Here is a 21,343-nt window from a genome sequence, read left to right as displayed (position 1 = left end):
AAAAAAGCAACCCCAGGCTATGTGTGTCTCTATGAAAGAATTAGCAGGACTAACTCACCATTCTATGTGTGTGCATAAAGCAATGGGCAATAACATAGGAATTAAACAAAACAATGAGATAGCTTGTAATGCAAACATCAGAATATTATGATAACCACCGCAATGCACACTTAACATTAATATTTTCATTGAGACCAAGTCCGTTATCAGCATTCAGTAGCAATTGCCAGCGGAGTTCTTTCAATTCTAAAAATGTCTCACAGTCTCCAAAGAATTGCTGTATTTGCTCCAAAACAAAGAATTTAAAACCAGAGAAGTTGGGGCAGTGAAGACTGTGTCTGCCTAATGCATTGCTGTCATCCTGTTGCCTAATGGCAGCCAAATGCTCCTTAATGCGATCTGATAATTTTCTTATTGTCTTACCAACATAAAACGAATTACAGGTGTTGCAAATACTTGCATATACTACAAATTTAGTGTGGCAGTCAAAATAGCTTTTAAACACAACTTTAGTATTGCTGTGTCTGAAAGTGTATTCTGTACCTGTATAAATATGCGTGCAGACTACACAACCATTGCACTGAAACATGCCATGCTGCTGGTTCTGTGTCACAGTCTGTGGGTCTGTTGCTGTTTGAAAATGTTCATTTCTTTCAAAGGACATCTTGAGTGTCCTCGTTCTTTTGTATGCAAAATTAGGAGAATGCCCTATGGCTTGAACTAGATTCTGTTGTGATGAAATAATATTCCAATTTCTATGTATTACTTCTTTGATAGAATGCATATCCCTGCTAATGGGCACAGGGAAGCTGCAAAATCTATCAGTTTGTGGAACCTCAGCACTGGCTTTAGAAGTGAAGCCATATAACATGATAGGTTTATGTTTACTGTGTCTGTGTGCTGCAACTTCAGAGAAAACATCATAAATTAGTTGCTTAGGGTAATTTCTGTCAGCAAACAACCTAGATAAAAACATGCTTTCTGTGTTGAAAGTACAGTCGTCACTAATCAGTCTGGATAGCCTAATAAACTGGCCCTTAAGCACATTCTTTTCATAAAGAATGGATGCTGGCTATGAAAATCCAGGAAGTTATTCCTATAAGTTTCTTTTCTGTAGATGTTGGAGGAAAGTGTTCCATTGCTGCTATCCAACGAAATGATAGTGTCCAGAAAGTTAATCTGTGTACCTTGTCCAGAAACCACAAAGTCTAAGTATGGGATACTGTTAGATAAAGATTCAATAAACGTGTTCAATTCTGTTAAATGTCCGCTCCACACAAAAAATATCGTCAATGAAACGTTTATAGAGATGCACTTTGTCAAAGTTAGGTAACAGTTTAAGGGTTTCCAGTTCCCATGTACCTAGTACAAGATTTGCAAAGGCTGGGGCCATTTTGAACCCATAGCCACTCCTTTAACCTGCTTGTAACATTTGTTGTTGAAATAGAAGAAATTGTTAGTAAGAACTGCCGTGGTAAGAGCTGTTAATGTTTCAATGTGATTGTTAGTAAAGCCAGCATATTTGTTAAGAAATAGTCTGATAGCTTCCAGCCCTTCATGATGTGGGATATTTGTGTACAGAGCAACTATGTCAAGGGAAACCAGCGTGCAGTTAGTAAAATCCAGTCTAGATTCATACAGTGTGTTAAGAAAATCCCAGGAATCCTTTATATAGTATTCTGTAGCCTGCACTAAAGGGTTGAACACACTGTCAAGAAATTCCGAAATATTTTCAGTCTTCGTGCGCTTGTTAGAAATTATTAGCCTGAAAGGAGGGTCTTTCTGATTCTTGTGTATTTTCGGAATCCCAAACATTTTGCCTAAGTTGGGGTTATGTGTTTGTAAAAATACTAATTCCTCAAGGGAAAGTTGCTGTGTACGTTCCAAAGCTTTAAGCATGCTATCTATTTTCTTAAAATGTGCATTCACTTCTTTCATTGTCACTGTTTTGTAGAACTCATTGTCTGTAAGCATGCTTTCAATTTTATCAATATATTTCTTTTGCTCCATTAGCACAATTCCAGTGCCCTTGTCTGCCTTCATAATTCTGTTTTATCTTGACTTAATTCATACAATGCATGCTGTTCTGAAATAGAAAGGTTAAACCACTTATTGCCAGCAGGTTGTTTTAACAAGTTTCTAATATCTTGTTAGCAAACTCTCAGAAATGTGTGCAGGGTGTTATTCAATGCTGGGTTATATAAACTCCTTTTTCTAAGAACACTATTGTTAAAATTACTTGCGGATGAACCTGTGGAATCCATACTACTACTACTAGTGGCACTAATATCATTATCAACTTCCTGGCTGTTATTCTGTTCAGAAAACAAAAATTTTAAATTCAGCTTTCTTAAAAATAAGCGTAAGTCTAATAATACATCTGTAACATTTGCTCTTTGAGCAGGTATAAAAGAAAATCCTCTCTCAAGCACTTGCATATGGACAGATGAAAAATCTCTGTCTGTAAGATTAAAATAGTTCCAGAAAGTATGTGCAGCTTGTCTATTGGTACATTGCTCTGGTAGTACTCCTGGTTGTCATGCCCTGCCTGTGAAGTGGAACCGGTTCTGTCCACCTCGGCCTCTCCCCCTCCCTCTCCCTGTACCTCTGCCTCTCGGTGCCATCGGAGGTGTTAAGTCTGCTTGGAAACCATTCATTTGGCCTTGTAATAAAAAAGGTTGCTGCAATTCATCAGTAAATTCCTCAGCAAATTCAACCTGCTGAAACCTAGGTGGAGGAGGGGGTGTGTGAGGAACATAAAACCTGTTAAAGTTGGGAGCTGCAACTCTTTGTGCTGGTCTAGTATCACTTTCTGTTGCTGGTACTGGGGGAGGGTGAGTTTGTACAAAATTCCTGTTGCTCATCTGATGCTGACCAGAGTAATTTACAAATCTCTGCTGACCTCCAAATCTTCGCACATATTTCTCATTATTAAGTCTGTAGGCAGTGTTATTTCTGTATTGTTGCAAGTCTCTATCAAGTTTTTGCCGCTTCCTGTGGGTCAGTGTGGCAATGTGCCTAGTAATCCTAGGCGAAATCCCATCATAAAGGTGCCTGAAATAATCAAAGTCCTGATGAGCTAGTATGGCCATGTTCAAGGCTACGATCTCCTTCTTAACTGACTCTAACCTTTTGACATTGTGGCTGATTAGAAGCTTCAAGCTGGCAATGCCTGTATCCTGATACATTTTAACCAGGTCAGCATAAAGTTGGCACTGCCTGGTGATCCCGTTTGGAAATTTATAAAATCTCAGACCTTGTGGGATTATGTTGAAGTGAATACATGAGGCCAGGAAGTGATTGTCATATTCAACATTTTTGTAAAACATGATTTTGCGCTCCAGATCAAAATTAAGGGACTTGCAGTGTAAGTTGGCATTGTTGTGATCTTCTCTCGCTGCTGCTCCCATGTTCCTAGATTGTTGCCCATGCAGGCCATCAGCAAGGAAGGGATTATTACTTCCATTGTTAAGAACATTTAAAATGTCAGTTATTCCTTGCGCTTGTTGTGCTTGAGGAACAGGATTATTATTAGCAACCTCCCTTGCTGTATCAAGCACTTCTCCGTTGTCAGGTTGTGAATCTTGTGTGGTATTATTGCTTCTACCACTAAAAAGACTAGGGCTGAATCCTCTGGCATCCCTTTGTGCATTATTAACTCTGTGTAGCAAACTCCGTGCCCTGCTCATTGTGTCATTGAATTCTTCAAATAAAAGGTCGTAATCAGTTGCTTGCACCATTCCATTATTCGGTGGTTGGCTACTAGAGCCTGGTTCAGCTGCAGGTGTTCCTTCCATAGTTTCGGTCAGAAAACAAATAACTTGCAAAATAAACTGACTAATAATAGAAGAACTAAAAGTTATTAAACTCAAAACTTCTAACTTAACACAAAAATAAAAAAGCACTTGAAAGGAATCACACTAAGTCCGAACTGTTGATTAGGCGTTTCATCCTTTATTATGTACAAGGACTTCTTCAGATCTAAGCAAGCAACTCAAAATTTCTGTTTAAATAGGGAATAATGATACATAATACAATATTCAAATTGTCAGACCAATTAGAATGAAATGTGTAAAATATGCATGATGTAGTATTTACAGCCAATGAAGTGATTTGTCAGAGGTATCAAAGTGGCTTCCACTGCTGTATACTGTTGACCAATGTTACTACATAAAAACTTTTCAGTCAAACCAAAGACATTGTTACTGTAACAAATCAGAGCAACCCCCAGGCTATGTGTGTCTCTATGAAAGAATTAGCAGGACTAACTCACCATTCTATGTGTGTGCATAAAGCAATGGGCAATAACATAGGAATTAAACAAAACAATGAGATAGCTTGTAATGCAAACATCAGAATATTATGATAACCACCGCAATGCACACTTAACATTAATATTTTCATTGAGACCAAGTCCGTTATCAGCATTCAGTAGCAATTGCCAGCGGAGTTCTTTCAATTCTAAAAATGTCTCACAGTCTCCAAAGAATTGCTGTATTTGCTCCAAAACAAAGAATTTAAAACCAGAGAAGTTGGGGCAGTGAAGACTGTGTCTGCCTAATGCATTGCTGTCATCCTGTTGCCTAATGGCAGCCAAATGCTCCTTAATGCGATCTGATAATTTTCTTATTGTCTTACCAACATAAAACGAATTACAGGTGTTGCAAATACTTGCATATACTACAAATTTAGTGTGGCAGTCAAAATAGCTTTTAAACACAACTTTAGTATTGCTGTGTCTGAAAGTGTATTCTGTACCTGTATAAATGTGTGCAGACTACACAACCATTGCACTGAAACATGCCATGCTGCTGGTTCTGTGTCACAGTCTGTGGGTCTGTTGCTGTTTGAAAATGTTCATTTCTTTCAAAGGACATCTTGAGTGTCCTCGTTCTTTGTATGCAAAATTAGGAGAATGCCCTATGGCTTGAACTAGATTCTGTTGTGATGAAATAATATTCCAATTTCTATGTATTACTTCTTTGATAGAATGCATATCCCTGCTAATGGGCACAAGAAGCTGCAAAATCTATCAGTTTGTGGAACCTCAGCACTGGCTTTAGAAGTGAAGCCATATAACATGATAGGTTTATGTTTACTGTGTCTGTGTGCTGCAACTTCAGAGAAAACATCATAAATTAGTTGCTTAGGGTAATTTCTGTCAGCAAACAACCTAGATAAAAACATGCTTTCTGTGTTGAAAGTACAGTCGTCACTAATCAGTCTGGATAGCCTAATAAACTGGCCCTTAAGCACATTCTTTTCATAAAGAATGGATGCTGGCTATGAAAATCCAGGAAGTTATTCCTATAAGTTTCTTTTCTGTAGATGTTGGAGGAAAGTGTTCCATTGCTGCTATCCAACAAAATGATAGTGTCCAGAAAGTTAATCTGTGTACCTTGTCCGGAAACCACAAAGTCTAAGTATGGGATACTGTTAGATAAAGATTCAATAAACGTGTTCAATTCTGTTAAATGTCCGCTCCACACAAAAAAATATCGCCAATGAAACGTTTATAGAGATGCACTTTGTCAAAGTTAGGTAACAGTTTAAGGGTTTCCAGTTCCCATGTACCTAGTACAAGATTTGCAAAGGCTGGGGCCATTTTCAAACCCATAGCCACTCCTTTAACCTGCTTGTAACATTTGTTGTTGAAATAGAAGAAATTGTTAGTAAGAACTGCCGTGGTAAGAGCTGTTAATGTTTCAATGTGATTGTTAGTAAAGCCAGCATATTTGTTAAGAAATAGTCTGATAGCTTCCAGCCCTTCATGATGTGGGATATTTGTGTACAGGTTATCATAATATTCTGATGTTTGCATTACAAGCTATCTCATTGTTTTGTTAATTCCTATGTTATTGCCCATTGCTTTATGCACACACATAGAATGGTGAGTTAGTCCTGCTAATTCTTTCATAGAGACACACATAGCCTGGGGGTTGCTCTGATTTGTTACAGTAACAATGTCTTTGGTTTGACTGAAAAGTTTTTTATGTAGTAACATTGGTCAACAGTATACAGCAGTGGAAGCCACTTTGATACCTCTGACAAATCACTTCATTGGCTGTAAATACTACATCATGCATATTTTACACATTTCATTCTAATTGGTCTGACAATTTGAATATTGTATTATGTATCATTATTCCCTATTTAAACAGAAATTTTGAGTTGCTTGCTTAGATCTGAAGAAGTCCTTGTACATAATAAAGGATGAAAGCGCTAATCAACAGTTCGGACTTAGTGTGATTCCTTTCAAGTGCTTGGTTTATCTTTGTGTTAAGTTAGAAGTTTTGAGTTTAATAACTTTTAGTTCTTCTATTATTAGTCAGTTTATTTTGCAAGTTATTTGTTTTCTGACCGAAACTATGGAAGGAACACCTGCAGCTGAACCAGGCTCTAGTAGCCCGAATAATGGAATGGTGCAAGCAACTGATTACGACCTTTTATTTGAAGAATTCAATGACACAATGAGCAGGGCACGGAGTTTGCTACACAGAGTTAATAATGCACAAAGGGATGCCAGAGGATTCAGCCCTAGTCTTTTTAGTGGTAGAAGCAATAATACCACACAAGATTCACAACCTGACAACGGAGAAGTGCTTGAAACAGCAAGGGAGGTTGCTAATAATAATCCTGTTCCTCAAGCACAACAAGCGCAAGGAATAACTGACATTTTAAATGTTCTTAACAATGGAAGTAATAATCCCTTCCTTGCTGATGGCCTGCATGGGCAACAATCTAGGAACATGGGAGCAGCAGCGAGAGAAGATCACAACAATGCCAACTTACACTGCAAGTCCCTTATTTTTTGATCTGGAGCAAAATCATGTTTTACAAAAATGTTGAATATGACAATCACTTCCTGGCCTCATGTATTCACTTCAACATAATCCCACAAGGTCTGAGATTTTATAAATTTCCAAGCGGGATCACCAGGCAGTGCCAACTTTATGCTGACCTGGTTAAAATGTATCAGGATACAGGCATTGCCAGCTTGAAGCTTCTAATCAGCCACAATGTCAAAAGGTTAGAGTCAGTTAAGAAGGAGATCGTAGCCTTGAACATGGCCATACTAGCTCATCAGGACTTTGATTATTTCAGGCACCTTTATGATGGGATTTTGCCTAGGATTACTAGGCACATTGCCACACTGACCCACAGGAAGCGGCAAAAACTTGATAGAGACTTGCAACAATACAGAAATAACACTGCCTACAGACTTAATAATGAGAAATATGTCCGAAGATTTGGAGGTCAGCAGAGATTTGTAAATTACTCTGGTCAGCATCAGATGAGCAACAGGAATTTTGTACAAACTCACCCTCCCCCAGTACCAGCAACAGAAAGTGATACTAGACCAGCACAAAGAGTTGCAGCTCCCAACTTTAACAGGTTTTATGTTCCTCACACACCCGCTCCTCCACCTAGGTTTCAGCAGGTTGAATTTGCTGAGGAATTTACTGATGAATTGCAGCAACCTTTTTATTACAAGGCCAAATGAATGGTTTCCAAGCAGACTTAACACCTCCGATGGCACCGAGAGGCAGAGGTACAGGGAGAGGGAGGGAGAGGCCGACGTGGACAGACACGGTTCCACTTCACAGGCAGGGGCATGACAACCAGGAGTACTACCAGAGCAATGTACCAATAGACAAGCTGCACATACTTTCTGGAACTATTTTTAATCTTACAGACAGAGATTTTTCATCTGTCCATATGCAAGTGCTTGAGAGAGGATTTTCTTTTATACCTGCTCAAAGAGCAAATGTTACAGATGTATTATTAGACTTACGCTTATTTTTAAGAAAGCTGAATTTAAAATTTTTGTTTTCTGAACAGAATAACAGCCAGGAAGTTGATAATGATATTAGTGCCACTAGTAGTAGTAGTATGGATTCCACAGGTTCCAAGTAATTTTAACAATAGTGTTCTTAGAAAAAGGAGTTTATATAACCCAGCATTGAATAACACCCTGCACACATTTCTGAGAGTTTGCGAACAAGATATTAGAAACTTGTTAAAACAACCTGCTGGCAATAAGTGGTTTAACCTTTCTATTTCAGAACAGCATGCATTGTATGAATTAAGTCAAGATAAAGCGCTCAGAATTATGAAGGCAGACAAGGGCACTGGAATTGTGCTAATGGAGCAAAAGAAATATATTGATAAAATTGAAAGCATGCTTACAGACAATGAGTTCTACAAAACAGTGACAATGAAAGAAGTGAATGCACATTTTAAGAAAATAGATAGCATGCTTAAAGCTTTGGAGCATTACACAGCAACTTTCCTTGAGGAATTAGTATTTTACAAACACATAACCCCAACTTAGGCAAAATGTTTGGGATTCGAAAAATACACAAGAATCAGAAAGACCCTCCTTTCAGGCTAATAATTTCTAACAAGCATACGAAGACTGAAAATATTTGAATTTCTTGACAGTGTGTTCAACCCTTTAGTGCAGGCTACAGAATACTATATATAAGGATTCCTGGGATTTTCTTAACACACTGTATGAATCTAGACTGGATTTTACTAACTGCACGCTGGTTTCCCTTGACATAGTTGCTCTGTACACAAATATCCCACATCATGAAGGGCTGGAAGCTATCAGACTATTTCTTAACAAATATGCTGGCTTTACTAACAATCACATTGAAACATTAACAGCTCTTACCACGGCAGTTCTTACTAACAATTTCTTCTATTTCAACAACAAATGTTACAAGCAGGTTAAAGGAGTGGCTATGGGTTCGAAAATGGCCCCAGCCTTTGCAAATCTTGTACTAGGTACATGGGAACTGGAAACCCTTAAACTGTTACCTAACTTTGACAAAGTGCATCTCTATAAGCGTTTCATTGACTATATTTTTTTGTGTGGAGCGGACATTTAACAGAATTGAACACGTTTATTGAATCTTTATCTAACAGTATCCCATACTTAGACTTTGTGGTTTCGGACAAGGTACACAGATTAACTTTCTGGACACTATCATTTCGTTGGATAGCAGCAATGGAACACTTTCCTCCAACATCTACAGAAAAGAAACTTATAGGAATAACTTCCTGGATTTTCATAGCCAGCATCCATTCTTTATGAAAAAGAATGTGCTTAAGGACCAGTTTATTAGGCTATCCAGACTGATTAGTGGCGACTGTACTTTCAACACAGAAAGCATGTTTTTATCTAGGTTGTTTGCTGACAGAAATTACCCTAAGCAACTAATTTATGATGTTTTCTCTGAAGTTGCAGCACACAGACACAGTAAACATAAACCTATCATGTTATATGGCTTCACTTCTAAAGCCAGTGCTGAGGTTCCACAAACTGATAGATTTTGCAGCTTCCCTGTGCCCATTAGCAGGGATATGCATTCTATCAAAGAAGTAATACATAGAAATTGGAATATTATTTCATCACAACAGAATCTAGTTCAAGCCATAGGGCATTCTCCTAATTTTGCATACAAAAGAGCGAGGACACTCAAGATGTCCTTTGAAAGAAATGAACATTTTCAAACAGCAACAGACCCACAGACTGTGACACAGAACCAGCAGCATGGCATGTTTCAGTGCAATGGTTGTGTAGTCTGCATGCATATTTATACAGGTACAGAATACACTTTCAGACACAGCAATACTAAAGTTGTGTTTAAAAGCTATTTTGACTGCCACACTAAATTTGTAGTATATGCAAGTATTTGCAACACCTGTAATTAGTTTTATGTTGGTAAGACAATAAGAAAATTATCAGATCGCATTAAGGAGCATTTGGCTGCCATTAGGCAACAGGATGACAGCAATGCATTAGGCAGACACAGTCTTCACTGCCCCAACTTCTCTGGTTTTAAATTCTTTGTTTTGGAGCAAATACAGCAATTCTTTGGAGACTGTGAGACATTTTAGAATTGAAAGAACTCCGCTGGCAATTGCTACTGAATGCTGATAACGGACTTGGTCTCAATGAAAATATTAATGTTAAGTGTGCATTGCGGTGGTTATCATAATATTCTGATGTTTGCATTCCTCCTCCATTCCTTCCTTCCATTCCTTCCATTCCATTCCTCTCTCTCTCTCTCTGTCTCTGTCTCTGTCTCTCTCTCTCTCCTCTCCTCTCTCTCTGTCTCTCTCTCTCTCCTCTCCTCTCTCTCTCTGTCTCTCTCTCTCCTCTCTCTCTCTCTCTCTCTCTCTCTCTCTCTCTCTCTCTCTCCTCTCTCCTCTCTCTCTCTCTCTCCTCTCTCCTCTCTCTCTCCTCTCTCTCTCCTCTCTCTCTCTCTCTCTCCTCTCTCTCTCTCTTTCCTCTCCTCTCTCTCCTCTCTCTCCTCTCCTCTCTCTCCTCTCCTCTCTCTCCTCTCTCTCTCTCTCCTCTCTCTCGCTCTCTCCTCTCTCTCTCTCTTTCCTCTCTCCTCTCCCCCCCTCTCGCTCTCTCATTCCTCCCTCTCTCTCCCCTCTTTCTCTCTCTCTCTCTCTCTCTCTCTCTCTCTCTCTCTCTCTCCTCTCTCTCTCTCTCTCTCTCTCTCTCTCTCCTCTCTCTCCTCTCTCTCCTCTCTCTCTCTCTCTCTCTCTCTCTCTCCTTCTCTCTCTCTCTCTCTCTCTCTCTCTCTCTCTCTCTCTCTCTCTCTCTCCTCTCTCTCTCTCTCTCTCTCTCTCTCTCTCTCTCTCTCTCTCTCTCTCCTCTCTCTCTCTCTCTCTCTCTCTCTCTCTCTCTCTCTCTCTCTCTCTCTCTCTCTCTCTCTCTCTCTCTCGCCTACTCTCTTTCGCCTCCTCTCTCTCTCTCTCTCTCTCTTTCGCCTCCTCTCTCTCTCTCTCTCTCTCTCTCTCCTCTCTCTCCTCTCTCTCTCTCCTCTCTCTCCTCTCTCTCTCTCCTCTCTCTCCTCTCTCTCTCTCCTCTCTCTCTTTCCTCTCTCTCTCCTCTCTCTCCTCCTCTGTCTCTCTCTCTCTCTCTCTCCTCTCCTCTCTCTCCTCTCTCTCTCTCTCTCCTCTCTCTCCTCTCTCTCCTCTCTCTCTCTCTCCTCTCTCTCTCTCTCCTCTCTCTCCTCTTTCTCTCTCCTCTCTCTCTTTCCTCTCTCTCTCCTTCCTCTCTGTCCTCTCTCTTTCCTCTCTCTCTCCTTCCTCTCTGTCCTCTCTCTCTCTCCTCCTCTCCTCTTCCTCTCTCCTCTTCTCTCCTCTCTCCTCCTCCTCTCTCTCCTCTTTCCTCTCCTCCTCCTCTCCTCTCTCCTCTCTCCTCTCCTCTCTTTCTCTCTCCTCTCTGTGTCTCTCACTCAGATGTGTGCTCTCTCAGATGTGTGTGTGTGTGTGTATGTCTTGTCTTTCTCAGGATGTGTGTGGTGGATGGTGCGTTTGTGTGTTGTGTCTAGATTCTGTCGTTATGGTTTGGTCTTGAGGTATGTTTTTATGTATTTTTACTAAGTGTGTTATAGATTATAATATGTACACACTGGTATGATAAGCAGCCTTGAAGCTTGGTTAGTACTGAACAACTCTGAAGTTTTAGCATAACTATGTGGGCCCCAAAAATTTTTAAATTTTTAATTCTATATGTAAGAGGGGATTTTAATCCATAAAACTGTCAGTTAAGTAGAAGTGTCTTTATTAAAAAACAAAAAAAAAAAGTGTGTTTGTTTTTTTCTGTTTAAAAAAAAGCGATTGAGTAAGGCATCATAAAGAGGTGCATCTGAGGTCCTTTTCATTCTTCCTCACTTTTGGATCACGGATTTGACTCTGCTGTGTTTTTCAGACTTGGATCCGAGTCTCAAGCTCCTCCCTCTACTCATAATGCCACACACACTGTATCTTCCTTAGATCTTGTTTGCCACCTAGCTGGTACAAAGTAGATTCCTGGTCTTGTGTGAGAACTTTCTCTGGGGTTACGATAAGTTAAAGTTTTTATTTTCTTTGTTTTAACTTTACTGTTAGTGTAATTTTAATAGCCTTTTTCTCCCCTCCCATCATTTTTTGCAGGTGTTGCAGACTGTTTTTGTCTTACCCTTATTTCCTGCTGCTTTTTCAGGAGCGGTTGGCACTTCTGCCTTCCGTTCACTGTTTTTCTTGCTTTCTGTATTATCGATCACTTTTCTATTTTTGCTAGTGACATGTTTTTTTTTCTCTATCTTCACAGCTGTTGTGGTGTGCACTCTTTCTTGTCTGTAGGTGGGTGTGGCTATTGTTGATCTTGCTTCTTTTTCAGCCATGCCTGATAAACCAACTGGTTTTAAGCACTGCTCGGAATGTGGGCATAAAATCTCCCATCTCGATGCACACATTGTGTGTTTATTGCTTTGGTTTGGACATCCTGTTATCAAATTGTGTTTGTGATGGAGTTAATCTCTGGGCCATTGCTGATCTCTGGAATTAACTTATCTTAAAAGGACTGTTACCTGCTTCTTCATCCTTGTCAGGGACTTAAAGCCCCTTGGTGATGTATTCTGGGTCATCGGGGCCAAGAAAATTTTCTCATAAGACCTTAAGGGCTTTCTCAGAGCCTCTGGCAAAATTAGCAAAGACCTCAGATCTAATCTTGTCAGATCCAAGACAGACTTCTGCCCTATCAGGTACTAGGCACTTCTCAGATTCGATAGGTACCATTACTGTGACTGCCTCTCCTAGGCCATCCTCTTTTGTCTCGGATCCAAGTATTAGGACTCGAACACCGGAGTTTTTCAACAAGGCAGTTTACTCAATGCTGCCCTCGAAGCTTTTGCAGACTTCATCCAGACATTCCAGGCCTTTTTCTGTTGCCTCCTCTCTGGTCCTCCAGGAGCCTATCTGACATTGATATGGACAAGGTGATGCAGAGGTTCTTCAAAGCTCAAATCCAGATGGGGGTGTTGTCCGCTCCTTACCTGTTCCGATCCATGATTGTCTTCGCTATTTTGATTCACTCTCCTTCTCTGATCCAACCAGTGATTTCTGAGTCCCAGGATCTGAGGAAGCTTCCTTCCTAGACTCTGGCTACCGTGACCAGCTCTGCTCTGATTTCATTGGATCAAAGTAGGTCTCTGATCTGAGAAGAAGGGGTTAAGTTTTGATCTTCTTGGACCCATCCGTTCCTCTGAGTTTTGGCCCTCAACAGCTTATGTTGAATCTGTCTGGAGACCACAGATCAGGAGTTGTTCCCACTCTTGCTTCCTTGACGGTTTTGGCTTTGTGAGAGATGGTGGGAGTTTCTCCGTGTCCACTGGATTTCCAGATTGTGGGAAGGGCTTTCTTTGTTCACAGAGAACTGACCACCTTTACATCTGATCCACCTCTTCTTCCTTCACTGGATCTGAGTGCTGAGCCCATCATCTCTGTCCAAGGTAAGCTTATCTCAAGGATCCTCCAAATTCTGCCCCCCCAGAGGAATCCCCCTTCATCAGATACCTCCACTGAACACCCCACAGAGGAGGTTCCTCTGCTGAAAATGTGCAAAATAAGGCACACTGACTCCCCAATGTAGTCACTCACAGAAGACACAGACTTTGATGAGGGAGAAGGATTCTCACAATCACCAACAGAAGATGTCTCCTTTGTAGACATCTTGGAGATTCTTAGACAGAAAGGTGGTGGTTTGGCCCAGTCTCTTCCTTCTGAAGAGTCTATGTTCTTGGAGGCTTTTGGGGCAGGCCCTTCTACGTCTTGGGTGACCCATTCCCCCCCAGCGTGCAAACTCATTGGCTATGTTTCCTGCCAGGCATGGAAGGAGACAGACACTATTGAGTCAATCACCAAATGCCCTGACAAATTTCTTGCCCCCCCCCCTTCCCCCGGACAGGCTTCATTGGTCTAAAGGTGTTCCTGTTGATTCCATTGTTGTGACAGCAGCCACCAAGAAGGAGCTAACTGAACAGAGCTCCTTTGTCCATCTGCTGAATAGGGAGTATCAAGCTATGGACGGGCTTGATGAGCACATTTATGCCTCAGCAAAGTTTGCACTGAGATCATTAAATTACTTGACACATTTCACTCGAATGCAGAGAGATTTCATCAAGGCACTATCCAACTCTTGCAGAGACCATGTTGGATGAGGATTTCTGGAAAGTATCTCCCCAGCTGGCTGCTCTTGCTTCCGTGATTACTCTTCCATGAGGCTCATCTCCCATTCAGCTGAGGGCACTTGAAGGGCAGCCAGTTCAAGTATTGCAGTCAGAAGACATCTGGATGAGGCTTTGTGACTTTGCAGAACCTTTCAAGACGTCCTTTGCCAATGCCCCTTTTGATGGCTCCTCCTTATTTGGGCCACCCATCAAAGAGACTCTTACCCACAGTGACCCGGAAGGAAAGACCATGTCTGCCATTGAGATCAAGTTTTCTACCCCTCAGCACACCTTTACCAGAAATCAGAGGTGGTAGGAAGGCTTGGTTTCGAAAGTCTCAAGGGTCTTTTCAGGATCAACACAGGGATTCTTCCTTTAGAAGCAGAGGAGGAAGTTTCAATGTTAGACGCCGCCCCAGAGGCAGAGAGGGTCAGCAGAATCAGGGTTTCAGAGAACCTTTCTCTGACGAGCCCTGTCAGTGGTCCTGAAGTGCTGCCCCAACTGTCTGTCTCTGGAGGCAGTCAGGTGTCATTCCCTGCACCTACACGCCTGGACTAGTCTGACAACAAATGCCTGGGTGCTAAACCTGATATCCAGTGGTTATTGCATTCCCTTTTCCCTTCCACCTCCAGAGTGGAACAAAAGCAACTCCCTGAAGTTTCCACCCATTCAGAGGGAACACATGCAGTACTGGAAATTCACAAATTGCTACGAGAGAGTCATCCAAGAGGTCCCAACTAACCAAAGAGCATTTGGAACTTACCTTCATTTCTTTAGTGCCAGAGAAAATGGTGGACCTAAGATCCATTCTAGATCTGAGCAATCTACATCAGTATGTAAAGAAGTCAAAGTTTTGGATGGCTATGGTTCAGTCCATTCTACTGCTGTTGCACAAGGATGATGGATGTGCTCAGTAGATGTTCCGAATGTGTACTATTACATCAAAATAGACAAACGCTCCAGAAGTCATTTGCACTTCAGGCTGGGAGCAAGTCATTACTAGTTCAGAGCTCTTCCCTTTGGACTCACCACAGCCCCTAGGATGTTTACCAAATGCATGGCAGTAGTGGTAGCTCACCTGAGACTAAAAAGATTTCAGTTGTTTCCTTATGTGGATGACTGGATTATAACTGCCCCAACCCAGCATCAACTACCATTTGTTCCAGATCTTCAGCTCCCTGAGCATTACCATACATCTTACCAAAATCAAACATGTCCCCCATTCAGACATTGGAATTCATCGGTGCCTTTCTGGATGCAACACCCCAGATAGCTTCTTTTGGCTCTTCGTCGCTTAATGTCCTTGAGAAATCTGGTACAGGGCATAATTTCTTCACCATCTCTGTCGCCGAGATTGATGCTTCAAGCTCTTGGCTGTATGTCTGCCATCATTCTAGTGCCCTTAGCAAGGTTCTTTATGACAAGTCCTTCATTGAATCTTGGCTGTTCAGTGGTCTATTCTTTACCAGCAATTATCTTATCCTATCAAGCTAATTCCGATTTGCAGATGACATCTTCAGTGGTGGATTCATTCTGATGACCTGTTCCTGGCAGGCCTTCCTTCCATCCTCCCCCAACAGCCTCTATGTCCACGGATGCTTCCCAGTTAGGTTTGGCGGGGAGCATTTCGAGGGAAAGATGGTCCAAGGCATGTGGTGTTCCTCAAGGACCAGATTGCATATCAACATTCTAGAGACAAGCAGTGCTTCTAATGTTGCAAGCCTATCAGGATAGCCTTTCCTTTGGAAAGATTGCAGTACACACTGACAACATCAGTAGTTTGGTTTATCAACAGATAGGAGGAACCCCTTCTTACCTGGAAATGGGTGATATCTTCAGACCACTTTCTAGATGCAGTACATACACCGGGGAAAACCAGTGTTCTAGCAGATAAACTCAACAGCTCCATTCTGACCCCTCACAAGTGGTCCCTCTGTGGCGATCCTGATTTTTGGCCATTGGAGCCAACCATGCTGTAATCTCTTTGCTTCTCCTCAAAATAAGTGCAGCAGGTACTTTGCGCTGACCCCCCCCCCCCCCGGGTCATCATCAAGAGATGTTCTAGTTCACAGTTGGCTCTCCGGTCTCCTTTATGCCTATCCTCCTCTACTGTTGAAATCAAAGTTTCTGCAGAGAGCCAGAAGGCTGAAGAGTTCAGTAATCCTCATTGCTCCCTACTGACATTGTAAGATATGGTTCCCCTTTCTCTGGTCACATCTGCAATATCCCCCATGGATTCTAGAGCCTAGACAGGACCTCCTCTCTCATCCTTCAGGGAATCAACATCCCAGTCTACTCACCCTCAAACTGACCCGCTTGGTGTTTCCCACTGACCCGCTTGGTGTTTCCAATTCCAATAATTCTACAAAGGTCCAGTCTTGCTTACTCTGTTGAAGACATAGTTTTAGCTTCCCAAAAAGCTTCTACTAAAAGTGTACCAAAGCAAATGGAAAAGATCGACCCTTTCTCAGCCCCAATTCCAAACATCCTACTTTCTTATATCCCTCTTCAAAGAAGGGGCTAATTTTTCTACTATAAAACTTCAGCTGGCAGCCATTTCCAGTTTTCATGGTGGAGATATTTCTGGCTTCCTTGCTACGTCAAAATTATGTAAGGCATTTCTGAAAGGGATTTTTTTTTCTGTTTAGGCCCCTGGTAAGAGATCCTACACCGCCATGGGATTTAACTGTTATTCTTCAAGGACCAACTCAAAAACCCTTTGAACCAGTGAATGATTGTGAAATTAAATCCCTTTCTGAGAAAACCAACTTTTTGGAAGCTGTCACATCAGTGAGAAGCATTTCCAAACTTCAGGCCTTATCATCAAAACCACCTTCTATCATTTTTCATAAAGATAGAGCATCCCTCTGTACCAATCCTCTTTTATGCCTAAGGTAGTCACAGAGACTAATATTAACCAGTTGCCAGTTTTCTCCAAATTTTTTTTTAACAAGGGTGAATATATTTTACATCTGGTTTATGTCGGACAACCGTGGTTCTACCTTCATAGAACAAAACAATACAGAAAGTCTGACCAACTATTTGCTTATCACCAAACCGTCTAGGTCAAGCAGTCTCCAAAGTTACATTCGCTAAATGGATCACTGTCTGTATTTCATCAATTTGTTCATAAAATGGGTTGAACTTGCCTCACCCTCTTAAAGCCCATTCTACTAGATCTATGGCTACATCATCTGTCTTCTCCTCCAGAGCGTCCATTGATATTTCTGCTGCCGCCCATTGGTCAAAGACTCGTATCTTTATGACACATTATAAATTGGACATTGTTTCCAGAAGTAGAGCTTCTTTTGGTTAGACAGTGCTTCAGAATATCCTTCCTTGGGGCCACTCGAGAGTAACATAGCTAGGGACTCTGACCCAGTAGTGAGGTGAAATAAAAAAGACAACATCAGATTTAGAAGTTATGTACTTACCATAACTTGGCATCTCTGCTGTCCATTTGCATTCTTCCTCACCTTCTCTCCCAGCCATCCCTCAACCTGTTGGATTTATAGGAACCTTTTTGTTCCTGGTTTGAGCCACTGATCTTTTTTTTGTCTATACTGTTTTTTTTATCCAGTAGACAATAAAGCAGCAAAGTCGATCTGAGGAAGCTATAGAGAGTGTGGGGTATTATGGGTAGAGTGAGGAGCTCAAGACTAGGATCCAAGTCTGAAAAATGTGGTTGGGTCAGATTCGTGACCCACTAGTGAGGAAGAATGAACATGGACAACACAGATACCCAGTTATTCTAAGTACATGACTTCTAAATCAACAAAGTGGGTTCCTTTAAAAAAATTTTGTGAAGTGTAAACTGGTGCTTATCAACCTTTAAAACTTTCAGAGAGCCTTTTTAACTGCTGTTTTGTATTGCATCATGTTAAAAAGTAGTCTGTTCTAAAGGGATTTATTATTATTATTATTATTATTATTATTATTATTATTATTATTACTAAGAAGCTATAAAATGGGCATTGTTATTTATCCATCAGTCCTTATTTCCCCCTTTAAATTCATCAGGCCCTTTTTCTTTATTGGTCCATTTGGTCTTCATCCTGACATCCAAGAACCCTGTGAAGTGGTTAGGAAGTTAACCTCCTTGTGTTTTTCATAAGAAAGTGAAGTGCAGGGCCTGTCATTTCAAAGGGTTCCTATTACCAGATCGAAAGACCGTAATCGCGAATACGAACAGAGCGACAAGGATTGTGCAAAAGATGGAAACGCCGAACGTCCAAAATAGCGAAAATTTAAATGTCGAAGTGTAATGGTTGGCCCGTCTGCGGTATAGCTCCGTAAGGTAATAGTGCGATAAATCGGACTTTAGCGTTAAGATGTGGGTTAAGGTAAGTGAATAGATAGGTAATGTATGTAAGATTTAGTGTAGTGTTAGAAGTAGGGATTTATTTAACTGTGTATGTATGTGTATTATTTTTTTTTTTGGGTGTATGTCTGTAGGGGAAGTGTACGGTAGTTACAGACCTTAGGGTTAGGGAGGGGTTAAGGATAGTGCATAGATAGTTGTGTATATGGGGTTTAGTGTAGTGTTGGAAGTAGGGTTTTGTTAAATGTATGCATGTGTATTTTTTTTTTGGGTGTATGTCTGTAGGGGACGTGTGCTGTAGTTATGGATCTTAGGGTTAGGGAGGGGTTAAGGATAGTGCATAGTTAGTTGTGTATGTGTGGTTTAGTGTAGGGTTTAGTTAGTGTATGTATGTGGTTTGTTTATTTTGTTTGGGTAGGTAATATGTAACGGATGGTGGCGTTGGCCAACTATGACAGTTTGTTATTTTATTTTTCGCTGTTTAGTGTGATCAGGATTTTTGGGGTTCACATTATAGGTGTCGACATTTAGGTATTCATGTAAAGGGTTTTTCGATTTGGTAATTTGGACTCCATTTCAAACCAAGGTTAGTTGTACATATGTTTGCATCTGTGATGTTCAGTTACTGTGTGGTCACCATCATGTCAGGTTTGCTACCATCCTTCACAAAATGTACTGTACCTCTGGGCGTTTCCCACGTCAGTCCTATGTTATAACTCTGCCAATGTCCTTCACTCCCTGGTCAGCAGTGTCCAAGATGCTAGACAAACCCAGAAACCTAGGTCCCCTATCATAGATGGTGCAGAAACATGTACTATGTAACAGTTTATCTCTTGTGTTGTATCAGTGGCCCAAAGATATTTTCTATTGTATTCTTTTCTGCTAAAGCTGTGGACAGAATGTCTGTATAATCCAGATTTTTTTAATGATAAACACAACTGATTTACAGCCTGTTTGTTGTTCTAGGCTTTCTTCTTTAATCCCCACCCCTAGTTCATCATATGTATCCTCCAGCTGTTCCCGTGGTTTCTGTCCCTGCCCAACCCTGGATCCCCTATTGACTCCTTTCTTGGTACCCCAGATGTAAACTTTCATCTGGTGTGCCTCAATTCCTAAGGAAGTTGCCCTCCATTCCTAAGGAAGTTGCCCTCAATAGCATGTCAGTTGTAACCCTCAGCCAGCATAGGATCACATGAAAGTTGTTTGGTAAAGAACCTGGTACCATAATTTTCAAGGCAGCCAATCAAGATCACGTAGTGAGGGAACTGTTAATGCAATAACACCAAGATATCATTTCCCCCCCAAAAGTAATTTGAGATGATCTGTTGTTGTTGTGTCTTTTGGCTTATCGCTAGGGGTCGCCACAGCAGAACTCCGGTCCGCTGATGTTTGGTAGTGGATTTTTAAGTGCTGAGTTACCAGCCCTGATGCACAACCTTCAACGAAAGCATGCCCATTCATGCATGCCTCCACACAGAAGATGCTCTAGCTGAGAATCGAACGCAACAACGTCTTGCTGGAAGGTGACAACGCTACTGCAGCACCACAAACTGTAATGCTCCTAATTTTCACCAGAGGTCACACAGGCATCTAATTTCCCCAAGCCTTCACCCCCCAGGGTGGGATAGATGGCCATTGGCTGCTTCATGCTAATCCCCCTTCACCCAATGGCCAACCTGAACTAGGTTCACAGACAGAGCAGAGCTGTGCACCATCATGCTGCCATTATAATCTGCTTTTATGGCTATGGAAGAACTCTAATAAAACCTTTGTACTAGGTTTCGGTACAGCACATTTAGTTGAATTTAGTGTCTGCACTGTTAGATTTCTTTCAGTGATGTTTGTAAGACTTAAGTGAAGTTTTTGTTCATCAGTGGGATTTACTATTGTTCCACATTTGTATCTGTAATTATCTGTGGTTAGACTTATTCAATACTCTAAGCTAAGAAAGAATATTGAACACAGTTTATGCTAGCACAGATTCCTTTTGGGTGCTGTGTTTTAAATGGCAACAGTAGGATTCCATTGTTAAATGCTCACATTGTGTCCTTTTTCACCCAATTTACTCTCCCTGCTATGAATGAACACCACCACAGCATTTAAAATATTATAAATTGACTGTTTCTCTCCACTAGAACAGTACCTTAATGTACTGTGGTGGTTTCACTTTCAAAAATATTTTATCCCGCCTGGAAAAGCTTGCTGCAGTCTCCAGTTCATTGATATCATCAAGGCCAATGAATACAGGTAGTTTTCTGGCCAATTCCCTCCCCAAACTGACATCACCACGACAGTCCTATAAACCTACCCATGCTGTGATGTCACAGCTCCCTGATCCTTCCCTACCCATACAGAAAGTAAAGGCTAGAAGAAGGAAAACAGTACAGTACATGAGTCAAGTCTCCTGCTGTGAGCTGTCAATCACAGCAGGTAGTTCAGATTACCCTTAGCACTTTGACAGCTGCGGAAGTTGTGTGAAGAGGGATGGGAGATGAGTCAAAGTAATACAATTCAGGCTTCACAAAACACTGCAATTTAGCCATTCTAAACAGAAGCAGCAGTGAAAAGCACGTCTGTTCTGTGGCATTTGCACTATTTGTATTTTAAGTAGTCATTGAATGGCATGAAATGTTACTTAAAGCTAACTGACTGAAAGACAGCAGTGTATACATGTAAAATCGGTTCATTAACAGGTGCTTTAGAAAGAAAGAACCCTGCATGGTGTATTTTCATTTTACAGAAAAGCACTGCATTATGGGATACCTAGAGGCAGACTAAAGAATCAGAATTACTTCGGGATACCAGACCCCCCCATGTAGACCGTCTCGGAAATCAAGTATAAAAATATTAAAAAACCTGTAAATAATCCCAGAGTGGTGTTAAAATTTAGGAAACACCACACCATGATGAAATTACATTTTTTTTGCGATTCTCTTTTAATTAAAATGAGAATACCTTCATTTTATTATATGTTCCAGAAAGTTATTTTTCTGACAACTTGGTG

General features: G+C 41.0%; 1 protein-coding gene across 1 annotated transcript in view; it reads left to right on the top strand.

Annotated features, from left to right (window-relative positions):
• The window catches only part of NUP205 (nucleoporin 205), a 1,199,422-nt gene that overhangs the window by 562,018 nt on the left and 616,061 nt on the right, over nt 1-21,343 (top strand). Inside the window, 2 exon segments of the mRNA XM_044087173.1 lie at nt 9,692-9,715; nt 13,608-13,624. Coding sequence (XP_043943108.1) covers nt 9,692-9,715; nt 13,608-13,624 — 41 coding nt within the window.

This window comes from Protopterus annectens, chromosome 11.part0 (genome assembly GCF_019279795.1).
Source record: "Protopterus annectens isolate FY-2018-M chromosome 11.part0, PAN1.0, whole genome shotgun sequence".
Taxonomy (NCBI): Eukaryota; Metazoa; Chordata; order Ceratodontiformes; family Protopteridae; genus Protopterus; species Protopterus annectens.
The sequence above is the reverse complement of the archived record's forward strand: the minus strand, read 5'-3'. Positions and strand labels throughout refer to the sequence as shown.